Here is a 14,515-nt window from a genome sequence, read left to right as displayed (position 1 = left end):
CGTGGACATGCTGTCCAAAGTGCCCACGAGCCATTGGTGTCTGGTCTTGCTTTTTATTCTTCAGGGTAGAACTTTATTTCTCATTAAAATGTGGTTCAGTTAGTATCTGGCCAGACCAAAAACTGTGGTTAATTGTGCTTTAGGCAAATCTCAGTGCGCTCACTGATGAAGATGTAGGACAGGGCATATACAGATAGATTTTTTAATTGAGTAAATTGTGGCAAAGTCTTGCTTTCCCATCCTTCTAGTTTGGGGTCCCCGTAAGCTCTTCTCCATTAAAGTGCATTCTCCTGGCTGGGTGTTAACCACTGATCCTTTGGCTTCCCCATCTCTAGATCATCTTTGCAGACGAATGCACAGAAGCTGAGGGGCGGCACTGGCACATGAAACACTTCTGCTGCTTCGAGTGCGAGACGGTGCTTGGTGGCCAGCGCTACATCATGAAGGAGGGAAGGCCCTACTGTTGCCACTGCTTCGAGTCCTTGTATGCGGAATATTGCGACACCTGTGCCCAGCACATAGGTGAGGCAATGTTTGGTACTTAGCTTAGTCCTACTGTGACTGGGTCTCCTGGTGTCTGGTGTAGTTAGAAGCCCTTTGGCTCTCAAGTCATACTGACTTAAGTGAAAAAAAAAGAGGGGGGGAGGGAATTTCTTGGCTCACGTTTCCGGAAAGGCCAAGGAGTGGGTTTGCTTCAGGTATGGATGGCTCAAGGGTTTAAAGTCTGGAGGTCTTTTTATCCTTTGTGTCTCAGCACTGCTTGCCTTCTGTTGGCGTTGGTAAAAAGCGAGCTGCCTTTGCATGCTGGCTAAGAGGACTGCCCAATTATACAGAGCCTTAGCACTTGCATTCTCAAAAGGAGTGGGGCCACGTCTGTCCGAGTATCCAAATCAGCTCCTCCAAATACGAACATTAGTATCCCTGGTTTGGTCACGGGTTTCACCCTAGAAACAAGAGAAGAGGGTATTTCGGTTGGTCTGCCTGAGTCATGGGCCCACCCCCGACATGGGGTTATGTGATGTACAGCTCCCCTACCCGCGGGAGGGGGAGAGGTCCCAGAAGGAAACTCCGAGGGAAATATAAACAGATGTCTTCCACAGTCTCCTTGGAAAACTTGAGGATCAGCAGAGGGAGGACAGCATAGTCTTCTCTGTAGGAAGGGGTTGTCAAGAAAACCAAATGGTTTCTAGCAAGCACGTCCTTAAAAAAATCAGCTAAAGCTGACCCAGCCAAATACAAAGCAAGAGAACCTGAAATAGCTTATAAGCCATAAACTCCCCCAAAGAAGCAGCAGATCTGAGGCGGTGGAGATCATTTTCCCTTCGCAAAAAACCGATTTGTTCAACCCTTCAGCGCTCTTCCAGACCAGGCTGTGTCTGTGGCTTCTTCATCCAACCTGCCTGTTGTGGCACCTTGAGAAGGAGCCACCCTTTAAAAGGGAAAAGAAAGAGTTGGCAGGGGGTGACTGTTGGAGAGGCCAGCAGCCTGCTCTTCCTGCGGCTTGTACCCTTCCACGAAATCTGCTCAGAAGCCACCAGTTTCTTGCCTCTGGTGGGGAGATGTGGAGGGAATCCGTCTGGGAGCCCATTTTGCCCCACGTCAAGGATTTTATCAGGAACCGAAAGAAGGGACATGGCCTCCCTGCCTCGTCAGAAGTGATATATTCCAATGAAAACCTAGCTAGTCCTTTGGAGAGCTTTGGGAGCTGGTAAAAATCACAGCTTTGCAGACAACGCATCTACTGTGTGCTCGGGGTCCTTTGTGGTCCAGCAGTCTGTCCCCTGGACTCAGGCCTGCTTCTAGGAGGCCTTTCGGGGCTGGAGTCCTTGACCGGGGCCTGGGCGATAGTCCAATTCAACTCCCCCTGCAGCCCTGACGGCCTCACCCTCTCACCGCCTGATGCCTCAACCAAGGACCCACTGGCTTTCCTTTCTCACAAGATCAAAACAAGGAAACAGACTTGCTTTGATGCTAAGAGTTAGGAAACGGGGAGCTCTCTGTGGACAGGTGGCTGGCCACGTGAGGAAGGCCAGGTGGGCTGTGTCGGAAGGGGTGGGGGGAATTGTGCCGGTCTCGGAGCCAGCCTCGCTGTGCATGGATTCTGGGTCCACCAGTAGGCATCGAGGGTACGGACGCTCCCCTGCCACCACCACACCCCCCCTTCTCGCTAGTGTTGCTGTTTCTTCTGTCCCTTTCCATTGAGGCTTCAGAGCCTCTCCAGAAACTGCCACTTAGAATGTTTGCTCAGCAACTTGGAAGAGAGAAAAATCTGTCTGTCACCACAGCAGGTCCGCCTCAGAAAGCCCCGCTGTCTTCTTCTCTTTCTCTCCCCTTCTAGCTGTTCACCACTTTGATCGGCACTGCCTTCTCCTGCTTTGTAAATCCATAAAAAAGCATCAGTGTTTTGCCAGAGAGGGGGACCTCTGTGGCCTGCAGTGTTATCACTGCTGTAGTTCAAATGTGGTCCCTGGTTGGTTTCTCCCTTCATCTACTTTTCTGTGAAACCTCATTTTCCTGCAACAGTGAAAGGGTGTGCTGTGTATACCCTGCATAACGCTATCTCCTGGTGCTTTGCTCTGACCGTATTACACAAATATTCCATATTTATACAGCCGCTCAGAGTGGACCATGCATCAGGCGGCCGTTGCCAGGGCAACGGTACTTTTGCCTGCGCACCGCCGAGTAAACAGTCCTATAAACAGACCGAGGCTAGAGCAGCAGTAGACACACACACCCTCCGAGAAGGGCTTACAGAGCTTAGAGGGGGGAATTAAAAAGGAACGCTTAGATGTGGAACAGCACAGCCCTTTTCCAGATGTTTTGAGTTCAGGAGCAGTTCAGAGGACCGTCTGACATCAGGGATGCTGCTCAGGGACCGCATTGCATGGCCTCTGGGGCCGTTCTGTCTGTCACCTGCCTCCCCTCTGCTCGCCTCGCCTCACCCCAGTCCAGCCTTCTGCAAGGCCGCATCCCCACTACTGGGGCCCCACTGCCACATTGGAGCACAGCTTCCTTGCAGAAGCTCAGAGAGGCAGCTGGTGGGGGACAAACCCGGGAACCAGGCTTCCTGTGTGCCTCTGACAGGGAGCGGGGAAGGCTGCCGCTGCTGGGGATGGTGGGCAGTCGGGGGTGAGCATAGCCCTGTGCAGGGGAGGGCGGGGAAGACGGAGCCAGCCCCAGAGCCTTTCCTGGACTGCACCCGGGCAGTGGCCCTCGGAGTAGAAAGGGAGCTGGGCATCAAGAGGTAATGAAAATGGGAGAAAAAGAGACGTGAGAGTAGTTGGCAGATACAGGTCTAAGCACCGTCTGCATATTAACTCACAACAACCCTGGGAAGCCAGACCTGTTGTCATCCCCATGTTGCTGCAGAGGGCACTGAGGCACAGAGAGATCAAGCCACTTGCTTAAGGTCACACAGCCACGGGGCCGAGATCAGACCCTGGGCAGATGGGCTTCGGCAGCTGTGTCACAGCCGGCTGGAATGGGATGCAGCCGGGATGGGAACCTTCTTCCTCAGACTCCTCACTGACTCCTGAAGCCTCCCTCTGCATGACTCCAGACCTCGGCCTCCCGCGCGGCCTGCCCTGCTTCCTCCCAGGAGCCTGGGGACAAAATGCAGATGGAGCCGCAGCTCTGGGTCCCCTAACTCTGGGTCCCATCCCTAGCCCCGCTCCGTCAGTTCTCACTCCTCCCAGGAGTGCTCTGATGCAAAGGCGTGGATTTCCACAGTGACCGCTTTGCCTTCCAGGGGCCTTTGTGGCACTCCTGTCCCTCTGAAAGTCCCCTCTTCATCCCTAGGGCCAGACTTCCAAATCAGCCGAGACCCCTTAATTTGGGACAGAGCTCATAAGAGAGGTAGAGCCTTGTGCCTCTCTCTCCCTGGGCTCCAGGGACCTGAAGGTAGGGGCAGGGAGCAGAGGAGGCCAGGACAGCTGCTTGGCTTTTGCCCTTTGTTCTTGTCCTTCTCTTTAGAGGTCGTTCTCCAGTTTCTCATTTACTACCTCTCCAGACGCAGCTCTCAAGGTGATTCCTGGAAGGTCCGGGCTCCGGACTATTAGCCCCTAAAGGTGGAGGTTCAACAGTAGAACTCCATTTCTGGAAAGATTTTTATTATCAGAAATCAGGAGTCTTACACAGGGCAAGGGTGCCCAGCTCCCTTTCTGCTCCGAGGGCCACTGCCCGGGTGCAGTCCAGGAAAGGCTCTGGGGCTGGCTCCGTCTTCCCCGCCCTCCCCTGCACAGGGCTATGCTCACCCCCGACTGCCCCTTCCATTCTATAGTACTTGCATGAGACTGCATCCCCCATAGGAACTCCCTACAGGAACGGGTCCCCCCCACCGCCCCTGGCATCCAGACTTCCATCCTACCAGCTTAGCAACTGCTGTAGAAAGAGCACCTTGCTGAGATAATGACATAGGGAGGCGCTCTACGGGAGTCCACATAATTCTCCCATTGGACTAGTGCAGGTCTTAGGTCCACTCTGAAAGCAGCCACCAGGTTGGGCAATACAGTTTTTTACTGGTCAGTACTAGGTCCAGGCATGGCTTTAGCCCTGCCCAAAGCTCATGGCCCAACGATGGCAAGAAGTTGGTGGCCCACAGAGAGATTGAGGCCTGGAACCAGCAGGGGGCAGAAGAGATGCTGAGAAGCAAGAGCCCTTGGGCCTCTGGAAGGTTCCAGCAGGGCAGGTGTAACAAGATTATGCAAACCAGGGACAGCCCTTGCGTGGGGAGCAAGTGTGTTTCTTCCTTCCCTGATGACATTAAGCAAAAGGTGTGCATGCTTATGGAGGCTGCTTTTGATGAACCACACCCAGGTTTTTCCTTACCAAGTGTTGAAATCCATTTTTTTTTGTTTCCCACTGAACTGTTAACAGTGATTTTTTTCATCTGAATGGCCCGTGGGGGTTTGGGCTTCAGGTTATCCATTCAACCTATAAAGAGACCCTCCGATATGTCAGGCCATGTTCCTGGATGTGCCACAGAAAATGAAGGACCCTGTTGTCCTAGAACTTCCCTTGCAGAGGGGAGAGAATTAATAAGCAAATGCACACATGTAGTCGTGTGTTGTCCAGCAGGGCTCATGCTCTGAAGAAAAATACGGCAGATCAGGGTGAAGAGCCGTGGAGAACATGCTATCAGGTGTGTAGGGAGACTTCTCTAAGGAGTTGGCATTGGAGCAGACCCCCAGGGAGAGTGAAAAGGAAATGTTAGTTTCTCAGTTAGGAGCAAGACTTCCAGGTACAGATCTCACCCGAGATTCCTAATTGCATTGAGTGAGGCAAGTTACTGAGCCCTCCTGTACCTCCGTTTTCCCATCTGAGAAATGGAAATCATATTAGAAACCTACCTCATACAGTGGTGGAGTTAAATGACTTTACGTATATGCAGAGCACTTAAAGCAGTTCTGTATCTTGTGTTAGTAATGAGAATCTGTCCCAGGCAGAAGGATTCATGGACAGGCCATTTTGATCTAGTTTTTTCTCTGCTCAGAGCAAATGAGTTCAGAAGCAGCTGGCTGGTAGAACAAGGGGGTCCTCATAAAGGGACGTGAATACCGTCTATGTGAGGTCCTGATTATTGATTTATAATTATTTTATTCTGTTGTATTTGGAACCCTGGGCCAAACCAGGATGCTGTGTGTCTCACATCCTAATATAGGCCTCCAAGCTAACTTGTCAGCCTCTTTCATGTCTTTTCCATCCCTAGGGATCGACCAAGGTCAGATGACCTATGACGGCCAACACTGGCATGCCACTGAGACCTGTTTCTGCTGTGCTCACTGTAAGAAATCCCTCCTGGGGCGGCCCTTCCTCCCAAAGCAGGGCCAGATATTCTGCTCACGGGCCTGCAGTGCCGGGGAGGACCCCAATGGCTCTGACTCATCCGATTCGGCCTTCCAGAATGCCAGGGCTAAGGAGTCCCGGCGCAGTGCCAAAATTGGCAAGAACAAGGGCAAGACGGAGGAGCCCATGCTAAACCAGCACAGCCAGCTGCAGGTGAGTTCCAACCGGCTGTCGGCCGACGTGGACCCCCTGTCACTACAGATGGACATGCTCAGCCTGTCCAGCCAGACGCCCAGCCTCAACCGGGACCCCATTTGGCGGAGCCGGGACGAGCCCTACCATTACGGGAACAAGATGGAGCAGAACCAGTCCCAGAGTCCCCTGCAGCTTCTCAGCCAGTGCAACATCAGAACTTCCTACAGTCCGGGAGGGCAGGGGGCCGGGGCCCAGCCCGACATGTGGGCCAAGCACTTCAGCAACCCCAAAAGGAGCTCATCACTGGCCATGAAGGGGCATGGTGGCAGCTTCATGAAGGAATGCCGAGAGGACTATTACCCGGGAAGGCTGAGATCCCAGGAGAGCTACAGCGATATGTCGAGTCAGAGCTTTAGTGAGACCCGAGGCAACATCCCAGTAGCCAAATACGAGGAGGAGGAGGAGGAGGAAGGGGGCATAGCCACTCAGCAGTGTCGGACCCGCCATCCCATCAGTTCCCTGAAGTACACCGAGAACATGACACCCACAGAGCAGACCCCTCCAGGCTCCATGGAGTCACTGGCCCTGTCTAATGCAACAGGTACGTTCTGGTCACCTGGAAAACAGAACGCAAGAGGTAATGATCTCTAGGTGACCCAAGGCTGGTCTTCAGGACTTTCGTGTTGTTCCTGCCATGTGCTTTCCTCCAGCAGGGTGTCGGGGAGGGAAAGCGTGGTTTCAGATGGCTTCTGTCTTTGATCACTTTCCCTGTAAGCAGAGCCTGAGGCAGGGATGAGGATGCCTGGGACACAGTGAGGGCGGGCTACCGGGGAAGGGGAGTCAGAGAGGCAGGCCGGCGTTGGGGGAGGAGCCAAGCAGAGAATGCTGTCTGGGCTGGCATCTGACTGCAGCCTGACCCCACAGGGGCCTCTGGAGGATGGGTTGCATCGTACAGTTGGCTCCCTCTTGTGACAGGGGTTGACGGTCCCGCGTACTGTGTATCTGTCAGTCACGGGCTTTGGGCTGCTAGAGAGTGGCTCCCGGATGAGGTTGTGGGTAGGGGCAGAGGGCATGGCAGGTGCTGTTGGCCAAGGACAGCACTCAGGAGAAGAGGCAGCTGTGAGCCAGAAGCTGTACTCGCAATACCAGGTCATGCTTGAGACAGCACGGCATCTGTGACAGCTTCTGAGGCTGTCCCAAACTCCAGTATCGCATTAGGGAGCTCATTTAAATGTGTAGATGGAGACCAAAGAAGTGGGGGCAGACAGGAGAAGGGAAGTAGGCTGAAAAGGAGCAAAGGGGGAAGAGAGAGAGACCATCCAGTGTCTGCTTTCTCCAGACAAATGGTCCAGCCCGTGGGACCTGTGGGGACGGATGTGGAAGTTCTCTAAGACGGCACTCCTCAATGTGTAGTCTGAGCGTGGAAGCTAACCGCAGTCAGCAGCGAGACAAGTACTAAAAATGATAATGTCTAGGAACTCTTGGAACGATCTGACGTTGCCGCAACATCCAAGTGTGTGCCCAGCAGGCTTGTCTTCTTGGTCCAGGTGTGGCTCAGTCAGGGTGTCGTGGGTTGTGAGTTGTGTGTGGCATGGGCTGTGTGTCAGCCATGCTCAGGAGGGTCGCATATTCTCCCACGGTGGGTTGAAAATTAAAAACGGGTCCTTCGCCATCGATAGCTGAGAAGGACTGCCCCAAGATGCGCTTCCCTTATGGGTGGAACACCCGAGGAGGGGGACGTACGCCTACCCCTTACATCAGGGACCCCAGAGTTCAGTGGGTCTTGGCGGTGCTTGTGATGAACTTGTACGTGCCAGCCCCATCCGGAGGTGACAGCCCCAGCTCAGCTCCAGCGGGTTGTTGCCGTGTGCAACGATATTTAATTATTCACCCAGCAGCAACGTAACTCTTACCCTGTGCCAGACTGTGTTCTACGTACTTCATAAATATTAACTCACTTAAGGAAACCCTCCCAGCCCTAGAAAATGGTTATACTATTAAGAGTCTCATGTCAGAGTGGAAGAAACTGAAGCATAGAGACGTTGGAGAATTTGCCCCCAAGTCATCTGGCTTTTAAAAGGTGGAGTGGGGACTTGAACGTGTGCCTTCGACCCCCCGGGCGGTGCTGTTCATCATACCAGGTGGCCAACATTTCCAGTGCCTCCAGACGAGCTAAACATGGGGATTTTTAAAATGTGAAATCTATTTAAACTCTGTTAGACCAGCAGAACAGGTCTCTAAGTCCTAGGAGGTCTCCGCAGGATGTTTGTAACCCTTATGCCTCTGAGATGCGTACACGTCTATATTCTCGTGTGTACTAGAGGACAACTAGCAGGTATCGTTACCCTCCTGTTTCAGATGAAACAAAAATGAGGCCTTAGTGACTAAACGCCTTACCGCGTGTCGGAGAAGCGAGCAGTTAGTGCCGAGTGATGACTGCCTGGCTTTCAGCCCAGTGTGTGCGGTTCTTGAAAAATGTATATGCTATAATTATTTAAGAGGCCAGAAGATAAACAGGTAATTCAGCCTCCGAAGCAGCATTTCTCGAAGCTAGACCACGTGCATTTGACGTTGGCTGCTTGATGCAAACGTGGACTCCAGGGCGTCCCCTCAGACCTCCCGCATTAGACCCTATGGCGGGGGTGGGGGGGGCGGGCAGGAACCTGTATTTCAACCAGCTCCTGCTGAAGCTGATGCAGCCACTATCTGAGAACAGCTGTCCGTGGGCTTGTCTGTTTGACTTGATTGTCCTCATGTAGTGACTTAGGAGAAAATTAGGAGATCTAGGTGTTGGGAAATATTGGAAAGGCCATGTGGTATATGTTTGAAGAATGTACCATCTCACATCCTAAAGAAGACGCATTTATCCCCATGATTTTCTGTGGGCTCTTGGGCAAAGCACTGAATGTCCCTCTGACTCTGAGATTAGGAGAAGCCTCCCTGAACTGTGTCTGATACCGTTACCAAAAAAAAAAAAAAAAAAAAAAAAATTCCTGAAATCAGCACTGCCCCATGAAGCCAGTAGCCACATGTGACTGTTGAAATTCGGATTCATGAAAATTAAATGAGATTAAAATTTCAGGCCATCAGCTGTGCTAGCCCCATTTCAAGTGCTCAAGAGCACCGAGCAGAATTTGATATTACATTTAATTTCAGTAGCCACATGTAGCTAGCAGCCACCCTTTCTGGACAGCACAGCTGGCGGGAGGGAGCTGGTAGGATGGGCCCAGAGTTAACCCCATCCTTAGTCTCCTGGGAAGTTCTCATAGGAGCCCCAGTCTTTCAGATTGTCAATTAATGGCTTGGAAGACGAGTTCAAATCCAGCCTTCATCATGGCCAAGACAGGTGGCCTTCCATAAACTGCTTACATTCTGTAAGGCTCAGTCACCTCATCTGTGGAATTTAGTGAGTAACAGGACTTCCTTCATAGTGTTTTGGGGAGAAGTCTATGATAATGCATTTAAACTCGTTAATATAGTCTTTGACACAGAGGACCTTCTACAAGGGTCACCCGATACTTTTTGCTGTGATTGCATTTTCATCATTCTTATCCCAAGCATACTGGTGCACAGATTGGACCTCCACGAATGTTTTGGCTACTGACATCTCCCAGCGTCCACCAGCTGCACAGGTTTGCATTTTTAGGTTTGCAGATGTTCCTGTGGGACGCTCTCCTTTTTTAAACCAGCATGCGAAGAGCATGAGAAACAGGGAACTGAAGAAATGCCTTCTGTGCCCCTGTGTTTCCATAGATCTGTCAGACACAGCCGTATGGAAGAAAGATTGCAGCTCACGTTCTAAGCATTGCTTCGCCCTTGGTCACTGGAGCAAACCTTAAATAGCCTTCTAGATCCTACACTGCACGCACACACACACACACACGCACACACACACACGTGCACGCATGCACACAAAACGTGGTATTGACTAGACTTGGAAACTCGGTCGTTTTGCTGCCAACCCCCATTGTTGCATTTAAATTTTGCTAGAAAGTTCCCTCGTCTTTTGAGAAGGCAGTGCTCAGAACTGTGTATCTTTAAATCCTGGAATCCCAGTCTGTGAGTAACAAGTATGGGTCATAGAAGGCTTAGCCAAAACACCTTAATCCTCAGGTGAAAGCTAGTTTTCTAGAGAATGGATTTTTTTTTTTCCATCGTCAATAACTCATGTTATTGAATAAGTTTGTCGTGTTTAATCTGGCATAAAGCATGATCTTGTTGTAGGCAGCATTTTTTCCTTTGAACAGATCTGGAGAAACAGCCCCAGGGACTTGCCAGCCTTAGATCTGGGCTTTGCCCCGTCCTGATTTGCTTAGAACCGGGAGCACATTGCCCCTTGTCCCTGGAAAATACCATCCACCCGTTAGGCTCACACGGAGTGAGTCAGGTGAGCACAGTCAGCCGTCGACACCAGCACTGTGTGGAGCCCCGCAGAGGCTCTCGAACCCTGTCATTGCCTAAACGTGCCCGCAAAGCAGCGTGCAGCCTGGGTGACCCGAGTGCTGCACCTAGTAATAGCAGCAGCCACTGGCATTGAGTGTTGGGCACGTCCTAGGTAGATTCTAAGGGCTTTGTGGGAACTAGCTCACCATATCTCAAGGAGGTGGACCCCGCTGTTAGTCCTCTCTTATGGATGACCTAAGTGAGACCCAGAGACGCTGTGTAGCTCAAGGCCACACAGCTTGGAAGTGGAGGAGCAGGAGGCAAATGCAGGCAGTCTAGCTCCAGGCCTGTGCCCTTAACCACCATACCATGGACATGGGCACGGTGATGATAGTAGTAACGGGTGACAACTGTAAGACCACAGACGATGGTCTGACATGATGGTGATGTCCCAGGTAATGTCTCTCTAAATCCTCCTAACGGCCCTGTGAGATAAGTCTGATCATTTTGACCATTTACAGAGAAGTATGCTCAAGTCCACAGGATTTGTGACCTCTCCATGGTCACTACTGATAGCCAGAATCTCAACCTGCAAGGCCCTGGCTCTCAAGCTCCTTGATAGAGTCCCCACAGGAAGGGTCATGGTCACAGTCGGGATGGGGATTTCTTTTCCTCTTGCAGCCAGTCTGCTGATGTCCGTCTGGCCTGGGCAGGGCAGGACCAAAGCTGGAGAGCACGGCAGAAGGCAAAGCTGGTAGTCCGAGGTAACCTGTGTGGGTCAGGGGAACTTAAAGACAAAAGAGACAGGTGTAGACGGTCCAGGGGTGGGCGCCTGGCGGGAGGCCCCTGCAGAGAGCAGGGGGAGGCTGTAGCGCAAGTCAGGGCCACCGTTCAAGACACAGGGGAGCCAGGTGAAGAGTAGAGTTCAAATCGGGACCTGTTGCCTCAGGCAAAGGCTGCACCAAAGGACAGCTGGAGATGGTTAGCTTGTCCCCAGCAAAGCGCTCTGGAGCGCAGCAATGAGGCTGGGAACACAGCTCATCCTTGAGGATCAGCCACATGCTGTGAGGAGTGGCTGGGTCAGAGAGAGCTGCGACCTAAAGGAAGGAAATACAGGTGTGGATGGGAGTAAAGAAAGGACGGTTTCTGTGCATTCATGCAGCCAGCCAGTGTGACTTGAGGGCCTACCCCATGATGGGCTTAGACCAGTCTGCCAGAGCTGGAAATAGGGCTTTGTGGTTTAATATCCGTGTGGCCTTGAGCTTACCTTTTTGATGCCTCAGTGTCTTCATCTGTGAAATAAAATGATAGCAGTGCCTTATAGGGTGTTGTGGAAATTAAAGAGTTAATTCCTGTAAAGAACTTAGGACAGTGCCTGATATCCACTAAGTACTCAGTGCCAGCAAGAAGGTGCCACTGCCTGTGCCGGGGGTTAGGGATACAATGCTGAGCAAAAGTGGACAAGGAGCCTACCTTCCTGCTCCTCACAGTCTAGTGGAGTTCAATAGATTAGAAGCATCGAATTGTGCAATATGAAATTGAATCTGTGGTAAATGTGGGCTAAGAGGGCATGCAAAGAGAGATAGAGCTGAGGCAGGGAGGTTAGATCGAATATCCTGAAAAAGTGATGCTTAAGGGACAAGGGAAGGAGGATTCCAGGCAGCAAGAGCAGCATGTGCAAAGGCCCCGTGGTAGGAATGTATGTCAAGTATAAACACGTGAAAGAAGGCCCACAGTGTAAACAACAGTAAAGACTGATAGAGGAAGACCGATAGGATGGTGACCTAGGAGAGAAAATTGGCAGGTTGACAGTGCCCTTGGGGGAAAGGTTCTGAGAGACAGAGAGGATCAAGTTGAAAACCTAGAACTGTGTAAGAGTTTGCCGACTCTGATTTTTGACCCAGGCCACCATCAGCTAAAAGCGCACATATCATTGGCCTGGATATGTAGAGACCCCACCAAAGCAGAAGTCCGAAAGGACTTCCTGCTGCCTTTGATGAGTGTTGCACAGTTGTGGCACCAACACACCTTGACAAAGGACACTTTGTTGTGCAAGACCAAGATGCATGTGCAAGATGTACTGATGGCCGGGGAGTCATGGGATAATTTTTCAGCCTTGCTGGCAAACTGGGAGAGAACCAGAGAACAACAAGGGGTGGAGGGGAGTTGAAAGAACCAACTGGAACAGCTCACTTGACCAAGAATGTCTGCAATGTTTTTTAATCCTTGTAATGCAAAACATTTCTATATTTAATTCTGGGCAGGAACATTGCTCCTTTTCTTCTGCATAGTTTGGATGTGCATCCTCTACCCCAGTTTCTTTATTTAAATGGCTGGGTAAAACCTCCTAACCAGCTGCCCCCATCCCCCACAAGTCCCCTTCCCCGCCACCGCCCCCCCTTACTTGAGCGGCCACACCTCAGTCATGCTCATGAATTTCACAACCCAGATCCTTTGTTCATCCCCTCCGCCGGGAAGGATGGGTGGCCTGGTCCAGAATTACAGATTAGAAAACCCAGAGTCCTGTCAGTTGGCCTCAGGGCTAGCACCGAGAATACGCTGGGATTATCTTCCTTCATGAGAAGGGCAGAACTCTTGTTTGCAAGTGTCAGAAGCCCAACCCAACTGGTGTAAACAGATAAGTTTGTTTTCTTTAAGTCGAGTGTTCACAAAGTTCACAGGATTTGGGTCCTGGGAACAGCTGGATCCAGGTGCCCAAATGATGTCATCGGGACCCACCTACTTTCCATCTCTCTCTCTCTCTGGGTTCTTACTTCCTCCCCACTGGCTGGCTTCATTCTCAGGCGGGCTCTTCCCAGTGGTGGTTGAGATGGCCGTGGGCAACTCCAGGCTAACACCCATTAGCATGAGGTAGTGTCACCCAAAGCCCCAGAATGGGGTCCCGTTTGCCTGACTTGCGTCACCTGACAGTTCTTAAAGGACCTCCTGTGGTGGAAGGAGCAGAGGAATGTTTGCTCTGCTCGGTCCATCCTGAGTCACGTGCCCATCCTGGGACCTAGGGGATGGGGTGCAGCCCATCCAAACTGCAGGGACTGAGAATGGAGATGGGCTTCCCAAAGAGGAATCCAGGTAGTATTTTCGAAGGAAAAGGGATTGTACTGCAAGGAAGTAAACAGCACACAAACCTGCTCCTGAGCCTATCCCGTCTGGGGCATTGCATCCCTCTGGGACTGATCCCAGATCTGGTTCCTTCCTCCCGAAGCTTGGTCATGTGAACTTGACGTCATATGTCCATTATGTATGTTTGCCATGTCTCCATTTTAATGTGGGGAATGTGGGGAATTTATGTGTGATTTTAATGCGGGGAATTCAGGATGGCAAGGGGATGTTTTGCAAGGGCAGATTGGACAGAACCCAACCCCTCAGCTCAGTGTTGAAGGTGTGATTCAGGTTTCTGACTGGTTCCACGGGGTGACTTTCTCTGTGTTTCTTATGGAAGCGATGCCCCCTTACTGGTATTTCATGACTCTGAACCGGACTCATAGACCAAGGCCCAGATGAAAACCAACTGAGTGAAAGTCGCAGTAGAATCTGTTCATCTTGTGTTTCTCTTTTTGGGTCAATTTCATGCTGTGTGGAAGCCGAGGATATTCTCAGGGCCAGGTGAGAGGGAGAGGGGGCAGTGGACAGAGCAGTCTGGACAGAGCTCACCCCAGAGGGCCCGATGCATGCCTGCTTCAGATCACGGTCTCACTGACATTTTCTGGGTTCAGAGAAATTTTTCCAGTGTCCTGGTTTTTAATAACCATTCAGGAGGCATATTTATAACCTCCCTGGGCATGGACAGTCATCTCTACCCAGAATAAGTAACCATGGTTGCTGACAGGAGAGAAAAGGTTGCTGATTTTATTCATTTTATTACTGAAAAGGCAACACAGGAAAATGGGCCCAGGGTGGAGGGAGGGGGCCGATGGGCGCCTCAGACTGGTACAAGATTTTGTAATGTAAATTTTTAAAGGACCTGTGTGCATTTCTCTTGGAGCTTTTGAATGTAAAGAATCTCACAAAAGGAAATAACTTAACTCACACCCACTTGGTAATGGCCTTGAAACTCAGGTTTTTAGGATTTATTTTTTTAAATGTGGGCAACTAGGAACAGCTACAAGAGAACAATTAAGATATGGGGGAAATA

General features: G+C 51.2%; 1 protein-coding gene across 1 annotated transcript in view; it reads left to right on the top strand.

The window, feature by feature from the left end:
- Positions 1–14,515, top strand: part of LOC111144176 (prickle planar cell polarity protein 2) — an 85,168-nt gene that overhangs the window by 43,661 nt on the left and 26,992 nt on the right. The window contains exons 5-6 of the mRNA XM_022498360.1: positions 336–522; positions 5,708–6,580. Coding sequence (XP_022354068.1) covers positions 336–522; positions 5,708–6,580 — 1,060 coding nt within the window. The remainder of the gene's footprint in view (positions 1–335; positions 523–5,707; positions 6,581–14,515) is intronic.

Source organism: Enhydra lutris, unplaced genomic scaffold, assembly GCF_002288905.1.
Source record: "Enhydra lutris kenyoni isolate GAN:26980312 unplaced genomic scaffold, ASM228890v2 scaffoldscaffold10, whole genome shotgun sequence".
NCBI classification, from domain to species: domain Eukaryota; kingdom Metazoa; phylum Chordata; class Mammalia; order Carnivora; family Mustelidae; genus Enhydra; species Enhydra lutris.
This window is presented reverse-complemented; position numbering and strand designations above follow the sequence as displayed.